Raw genomic sequence first — 8,319 nt, 5'->3', positions numbered from 1 at the left:
TTTTACAAAACTTTTAGGTTTAAATTTGTGTAATACATTTTTTAATAATACATGTTTAAAATTAAAAGCAGTACTTACTACAGCCTGTCAATTCATATTTCTATAACACGAAAGAAAAAATATTCGTATATAAATGAAATTATTGTAGCATTTGTTGTACTACCTTTAATTTAAAAAATGCAAAACAGAATTTTTTACTGTGTCACATACTGTAAATATAAATATAATTTACAATGCAAAAATTCTAATGGTCCTCGAAGTAGAACATGACCCTGATATTTATGCAATTATTTTTCCTTTTAGTTTTGTTAATATGTGACAACACTAAATGACACTGGATATGTATATCATTTTTTTATTTAAGTTAATTATTTCCCGTCATTCAAACTTTTGCAATATCTATAAAACAATGAACAAACACAAGCGCTGTACAGTTGACCAAATCACTATAACTGAACTGAATGTGTAAATGTACATGCATGGACATACATACTGTATATACACACATATACACTATTACAACTGTTGACCCCATGCTGTTTCCTTTCCCGTTTAATGCAACATCAAGACCTTCCTAAAATTGGCTTTCGAGGAAACTAAAGAGACAAAAAAGGTGGGGTCACATGTCCTTCATTTACTAAAAATGAAACAGTCCTAGTCTGGAGAAGAAGTGTTTCCATATTCAATCAAACAGCAACTGACTTTGGCACACTGTGCTATGTAAACATTTCATCCAATTCATAGATTAGCCACCATATATTGCTCCAAATTTGGCTGTGTTCTTAAAAAAAAAAAATTGTTCAAAGCCCAAACTTTAAACCATTTCATAGGCCTCTCCTTTAAATGGAGAAAGGTGGCGTGATTCGCAATGGCAAAAGTGCAGTCCACATCTACACCTGCTTTCCCGTCCAGCAGACTCATCTGTCTACAGGAAACCTGATGACGCCACAGAACACGGACAATCAAATACAGGTAAGGTGGACTGATTTTCTTCCTAAAGGCCACACAATCTCTGCCCAGACTCTGAAGCATCAAGACAAAGAGTCTTCCATGTGTTTCTGTTGCCGTCTTCATACTCACTAATGGAGAACTGCGATTCTGGGACAACACAGGTTGGTGCAGACGAATCGAACATATACAAGTCTAAGATTAACATAACACTTACTGCTGATACATGAGGAGAGCTGACCGAAAGGCAGTCAGGGACTCATTTAGTCTGGATTTCCTAGCCTACAATAAGTTAGTCAGAATGCTACGGCGTTATACATGAAAGGTAGGTGGGCTAACTGATTCGGTTTCACATATCACAGGCTTCTTTGTCTGTTGGATTTACAGTAATAAGTTCTGTTAAAATCAACTTAAGTACCACAATAATTTACAAGGTTTGGATGTGAAAAAGTGTTTCGGGTGATGAATTAAAAGGTAATTAAAAGGACACACAAACAAACAAACAAACCGTGTTACGTTTCTCCATTGTGAGTCCATATGCTTCTCAAATGCGCATTTTGAAAGCTGCTTAGAAACACACTCGCGCACACACAAAAAAAAACCTCACATTTTCTTTACAGTATCATGGATAACAAAGGCAGTAACTTTTAACCATGAAAAGAAGAAGAATGAGGATGCTCAAGTAATGACATAATGTGCCAGGTTTGGCCAAAGCTGCTGAGGATCATGACTGATCTTGAGAATAAAACATCCAGGACTTTAAGGAGGCAGGAAAGAAGACTTTCCAATGCCCATGTTATTATGATCCAGAACACGTACTGCACAAAGTCAAAAGAAATCATGGAAGATGAGGAGTAATACACACATCCACCTTTGCTCAAAACCTAAAGACAGGAGCAAAGCTTCAGATCAGCCTCTGATTGGAGTTACCAGGTTATTACCATGATTATTTTACATAATACACTTGGCGACGTAAATAAAGGCTACATAGAATTAAGGAATAAATGATTACTGAGAAAAATGTGGCTGAGAAACATTTGTTTTGTGATTGACGTTTTAGATTTGTTAGCAGCCAGTGCTACAGTATGTGAATCCAGCAGTCACGTTCTGTACAACGCCTCGGTTCTCCTTCAGAACACACCAGGGACCCTTACGGAAAGCGGGTTGAATCTTTACACATTGCACCTTTAACCAGAAAAAGACAGATTGACAATTTCATAAAAACTAGAAAACAACAAAAATGGTCTCGATTTTTTTTTTTCCTGCTTCCTGTGCGCGTCATGAGCTGTCCTCCACAGTCAAAGTGTGTCCGTGATGGTGCGCGCAATAAATGAGTCCTCCCCTCAATTCCACGAGCCCTCAAATTAAACCAAACCCAAACTACAACAGTCTTGAAATCCAGTCCGATCACAGCGCAGGAAGGGAGCCTCCATAAAACGTCATTTACATTCAACAATATTGGTAAAGTGACTACAAAAATAAAAGAGCAATGGATGTCTATTGTAAAAAAGAAAATGTGCTGGAATAAGAAAATGAGACACGAAAAGGCAAAAAATAAGAAAAGACCAAAAAAAAAAATGGATCCTTTGCATCGGAAAATGGGAAGAAAAACTCCAAAAATGGATCCGATAGAGTTTAGACACTTAAGATTCACTTTCCAAGAGCTGGACAACAGATGAAACAGTGAGGTATATAGTTAGATGGAAATAGTCTTCATCATCTTGTTTGTATTTTCGTTGCCCCGTGGCCCTTGAGGACCACCAGACCGCACCGCGGCGGCCCCGAGTCTGTATCTGGGCAGCGATTATCTCTGAGGGGCGAGTGCGTGCCCGAGGGCGAGAAGGGGAGGGCTGGGATGGGCGGTGTCGAGCTACGGCTGCAGGTTGAGAGTGAACTTCCACTGCTGGGTGAGCGACGGGCTGCACACCTCCACCGTCAGACCGCCGTTCCGCGCATTCCGGCTGTCCAGGCACAGATTGGTGCCAACGTGCCGCAGTTTGGAGTTGTTGTCGATCTGCTCCCATTTCTGCAACAGAAAAATAACGAGGATGATGTTGAAAATCTGAGTAGCAGCACTTCCTCCAAACCCCTGCTATGAGCACAGCATGCTCACCTGTCTGCTGTCATTCTCCCTGCAGCCCTGCAGTTTGATCTGTGAGCCAGCGGTGCGATCCACCACCGTCAGGCAAAGGTCCATGTGTTTGACGGATTTGTCTTTAGTCAGGGCCCATTCCTGTTTATCGGAAACATAAGCAGGGAGCATGTGCACTAAATACATTCATTCCACACAAATCTACACAGAAACTTGAACAAAAACAGCTTGGTGAGACGCTGCTACTTTCTGAAATGCACATTGGTAACACTTTTGACAAGTTCTGAGAAGATGTTATACAGTATGCCATTATCTATCATAAAGACCTTCAGCTAATTCTTTTATAATTATGATTTCATATGATAGTAAAAAAGTTGTTTAAAATGAAGAAATCAACATACATCAAAATTAGATTAATAAGCAATTAATTGTATTTATTTTGTATTACTTTTTATACACACACATACATACACACACACACATAAATACATACACACATACATACACACATATGTGTGTGTGTGTGTGTGTGTGTGTGTGTGTGTGTATAGATAGATAGATAGATAGATAGATAGATAGATAGATAGATAGATAGATAGATAGATAGATAGATAGATAGATAGATAGATAGATAGATTGGTTCGATTGCTTGGTCCGAACTAGAGATCGATTGCTCCCCCCCTTCCCTTCCCTTTCCTCCGCTGATCTGTTTACATTATATTATTTGGGTCCAAATCGCGGTACTCTTAGATCATCAAACTGCAGCTGCGTATCCATGTTGCCAGGTAATAAAATAAATTTACTGCAAAAATTCTAAAGAATGCAGGAGTTAATTTGTGCTAAAGGCGAGCAAAATGAAATATACATTCTCTCTGCTTGCAGTGTGTCAGTCACGCTTGTCAGGAAAGTGAGTGAGAATACACACAAACGCACAGTTTTATCAAATTATACGTCATCAGTGACAGGTCATTTCCGGGATTTAGTATGAATGATTGCATTCATATCAGCAGAAAACCATACCGGAGTTCACATTGAGTACCCTAGGCCTAGACCACCCTATTTAGGCAGGCTCGAGTACAGTTCATGGGTGTGCACCCGAGTTCGGAAAACAGTGTTCACATCATCCAAACAAACCGAACTCTGACATCAAATCGAACCCAGGCGCGCACCAAAAAGTGCTAATGTGAAAGCACCCTAAATGTGATCCCTCAGACCTGCACACTGAGAGAAGATAAAAGCAGGTGAAGTGATCCAGAAACTGCCGTGTGGCCCTCATCTATACGTCACTCACCCTCCACAAGTGCATCGTTCCTTTAAAACTAACCCAAACTCACTGGCAAGTCCATCACCCAGTGCTCTGCTGCCACACCTGACATAAGACTGTTCAGTACCTGAGATCGGACTGGTACCTGATTTCCTCCTGCATTGTGGCACTCGTACACCCCCACCACACCATCAGCAAAGTGCCCCAGTGTGTCCAGACAGTTCTGACCCTGCTGTAGTGCTCCAAAGGCTATGTCCTGATGATCCGGGACCCTAAACAAGACAGAAACATCAACTTGGGTGTGATTAAGCTACCTTTTGAACTGCAGTCTCTGGTAGCAGACTGAAAGGGTTATCATGAATAAAGTTTCATTACTTTAGAGTCGCAAGTCTAGGTAGACTAGACTCATGTCTAGGTTTAAGTTAAAGGCTCGTTTACACTTGGTGTTCACATTAGTCTCATAAAAATGTTTTGAGATCCAATCACTCAATCCGCATTTGGAAGATAATCAGAAACATCTCGCCACACTACATTTGTAGTGTAAACACAAAAAGAACCATCTACTCGCCTATTAATTAATCATTGTGCCAGTACAAGGGTATTTATTATTATATACAGCCATTATTTAAATGGCTGGTTATGTACAGTAAACCATCTGAATCAAAAAGCTCATACACATTTATGCACAAAACTTCATAGACCATCTTCAGATTATAATAGCACATGCAAACAAGGCCAAAGTGATCCAAAAGCTTTTTTTAAATTATTCCCAGGTCATGCACTCACCGTAACTCAGGATAGACGTTGTCCAGGTACCACTTAAATGGTTTGCAGCCTAACCTCTTCTTCATTTCCAGCCTGCTTTGAATGCTGCAAATAATGAGGAAAGTTAGTCATGTGGAGTGCATTTCGAGGGTCTAAATATTTGACGAGTGAGATTTTCACCTAGCCATGTTTTAATATTATTCTTCAGTGGCTGTGCGCACTCTTGTGGCCTTGGTAGTGAACGATGATCAAAGAAAGATAGTCAATGTCCTACTCTGTTCCAAGCTTTTCTCTTATGAATAATATTTGTTAATGAAGACAGATACACACTTACTTGCCATAGGGCACATTACGGGCTGAGGGCACAGCAGCGTAGTAGAAATTCTTATAATCGTCCATCCAAACTTCTGCCGCTCGCCTCGTGTTCCTGTAAAGACAAACAAGCAGATGAGAGAAAATTATACATTTTATACAGCAATACTGATGTTCTGCTAATGACAATAACATGTCCACTGCATTACTCCTAAATCTAACTTCGACACTAATGGACCTTCTGCAGCACATCACTGGGAGCTTTATATTTATGACAGAATGTCAACAGCCCACTTATCACTGGCTGCAGTGCTGGATTCACCCACTGGATGGAGCATGTGAACCACACTATTAAAGGGTGTATTTGGCTTCAACAATCACAAAACATAAGATAAATAAAAGATTGTGTTCTTAAGCTACAGCACTGTACCATTGCTCACTCTGGGTGCCCAAAAATAATCGTTTGTAACATTATAATTGCCTTTACTGTCACTTTTGATAAATTTAAGTCATCCTTGCTGAATAAACATTAATTTCTTCCCCAAAAAAATTGTTTACTAATCCAAAAGTTTTTAATAATATAAAAACCGTGACGCTTTGAGAGCTGTTGAGCGGAATCATAAACACCTCTGATTGGCCATTGTGTTCACGCGCTCATTGAAAATGTGTCTGTGATTGGCTACAATGATCATCGCACGGGAGCGTTTGAGAGCACACGGAAGTGTTTTAAAAAAACGGGAGGGGGAGCGTTTTAAAGCACAAGCCGGTCCGCTGATAGACACCTGCTTTCAAGTGCTGTCAAGCTGCTTTCAAATCTGTGTAAGTGCTCGGTGAAGAGCTTCATTGATGTATATTTACCATAGACTGTAAAAAATAGATATTTACATGTTTTTGAAGTGCATGCATATGTCTGTCTGTGTGTGTGTGTGTGTGTGTGTGTGTGTGTGTGTGTGTGTGTGTGTGTGTGTGTGTGTTTATATATACTGTATATATACACATATACATACATACATACACACACACATATACATATATGTGTGTGTGTGTGTGTGTGTGTGTTTATATATACATATATATTATGTAAACAAAAACTTATGTTAGATGTGATTAATCGATTTGACAGCACTAAATATATTATATAATAATTTGGTGGATACCTAGCAAACACAGTGCCGCTGCCCCCTGGGAAAGTGTATGGATGCTGTTTCCTGAAGACATGACCCACTCGACTGCAGGGAATGATCTCCAGGCTGCCTCCGCACTGCCAGACCCGAAATGAGATCTCTGAGAAGCACAACAGCAGTCAGAGATTAATAAGACATAACATACAACACTGAAAAATTTGGCATTTATAAGTGCCAAAACTCATAATTGCATGCGCGACATCGAAACAAACAAAAACAACATCAAAAAAGCACTACTCTTTGAAACTTCTCGGTCTTTGCAAACTTCTCAGACACAAATGCAAAACACATTTTTCCAGGCTGAAGGATAATTTCAAGAGTTCTTGTAAACTTTTCCACAAGCAGCACAGCTGAGAAAAGTGCTGTGTTTGTGGAATGATTCGGAATTTCTTTCAGAATCCATCATGCCACAGACATTATGTCAAAACCTGAAAAACTCCACCTCATTGAGTCTTACACTGCAGTTTCTATTCAAGTCTCGTTGCTAATATAAAAAAAGCAATAGTTCTTCTGTGGTGACCTGAATTGCCCCTTAGATGGGCACATTACATTTTGGCTGAGTAAGGCATTATCTCATACAATCTAATGATAGAAGTACCATGATCTCATATTCAGTATTCATATACGGTGGCGCCACAAAGTATCTGAACACTTAAGTCACACTCAAGTGACACAAATTCATGAATTTCATTATATGAAATTAAATTAAACCATGTGGCCTTTGTAAACAACTAATGCAAGACCTATTTTCAAACTTGAGCAATTTTTGCATGTGACCAACTGGTCCTAAAATCATTTTAGTGGATGTATAAAGTCACACTGCCTTAAAACCCTCGTAAATAGATCCTACTTACAAAGTTCATAAGTAGCAATTACAATGTGAAGTGCATTCAACTGACTTTGGTAAGAAACATGAATGCATTAAATAATTTACAGTACAATTTCTTTCTCTCTTTTTGATTTGCCTTGCTTTATAGGAAATTAAGCAAATGATGCTTTTACATTTATCAAACATTTACTTATACATACACATGCACTTTAAATAGGCAAATCTTCACCTATACATACACACACACACACTGTAAATAGGCAAATCTTTCACTTAATCAATAAAGGACATACTGGAACACTGATAAGATGCACTGTGTCTTCAGTCAGTCAGCTCCAATCAGCTTGTCCCAGCACAACAGATGAAATACAGGGCATTTAGAGAAATAAAGCCTTCACTCACCGAGATTCTCTCCGCCCCACACGTCCATCATCATATCGTACTTCCCCAGCTCTTCAAAGTAGTTCTTATCCATTACAAAGAGGCCACCGGCAATCATGGGAGTCCTGGACAACATAACGCAAAACATGAAAAATTAGATATACTAAGCAATTATCTCACATACTGGCGATGTGTTTTATTTCAGTGGCCATTTGTGCCTTTATAAAACTCTGTGCTCATTTCACTCTCTGATGCAATCTGATCAGAGCCCCATAAACAAAGTCATTAAACAACACTGGAATCATTAAACAAGAATGAAGAGTGCGGTGTCATGAAGACTTTTACACAACACATCCCATAAAGGCACTGTCAAGAGAAACCACGCTGTTTATTATCTTAATGTACTTTTAATGTACTCGCTGCACGGTGATTGAGATTTCACATCACAGCAACGCACCGTCCATACAATCTCCCATTTCGGTCGCTTTACACCTTACTTTCTCTCTCCCGCTCGCTTTTAGTTGTTAATGATTCGAGTCACTCC

At 39.4% G+C, this 8,319-nt stretch overlaps 1 protein-coding gene across 2 annotated transcripts in view; it reads right to left on the bottom strand.

Annotated features, from left to right (window-relative positions):
• Nucleotides 1-348: 348 nt before the first annotated feature.
• galnt2 (UDP-N-acetyl-alpha-D-galactosamine:polypeptide N-acetylgalactosaminyltransferase 2) overlaps nt 349-8,319 on the bottom strand; it is a 76,489-nt gene continuing 68,518 nt past the window's right edge. Inside the window, exons 10-16 of one of the 2 annotated variants that reach the window (XM_081351935.1) lie at nt 7,797-7,900; nt 6,539-6,665; nt 5,404-5,496; nt 5,091-5,174; nt 4,432-4,576; nt 3,062-3,181; nt 349-2,974 (exon numbers count right to left, since the gene is read on the bottom strand). In XM_081351935.1, the coding sequence (XP_081208061.1) occupies nt 2,819-2,974; nt 3,062-3,181; nt 4,432-4,576; nt 5,091-5,174; nt 5,404-5,496; nt 6,539-6,665; nt 7,797-7,900 (829 nt within the window). In that variant the 3' untranslated portion in view covers nt 349-2,818. The remainder of the gene's footprint in view (nt 2,975-3,061; nt 3,182-4,431; nt 4,577-5,090; nt 5,175-5,403; nt 5,497-6,538; nt 6,666-7,796; nt 7,901-8,319) is intronic. The other variant, XM_081351936.1, reaches the window with a different exon arrangement.

The sequence above is a fragment of the Scardinius erythrophthalmus genome (assembly GCF_964197995.2).
Source record: "Scardinius erythrophthalmus genome assembly, chromosome: 21".
Taxonomy (NCBI): Eukaryota; Metazoa; Chordata; class Actinopteri; order Cypriniformes; family Leuciscidae; genus Scardinius; species Scardinius erythrophthalmus.
This window is presented reverse-complemented; position numbering and strand designations above follow the sequence as displayed.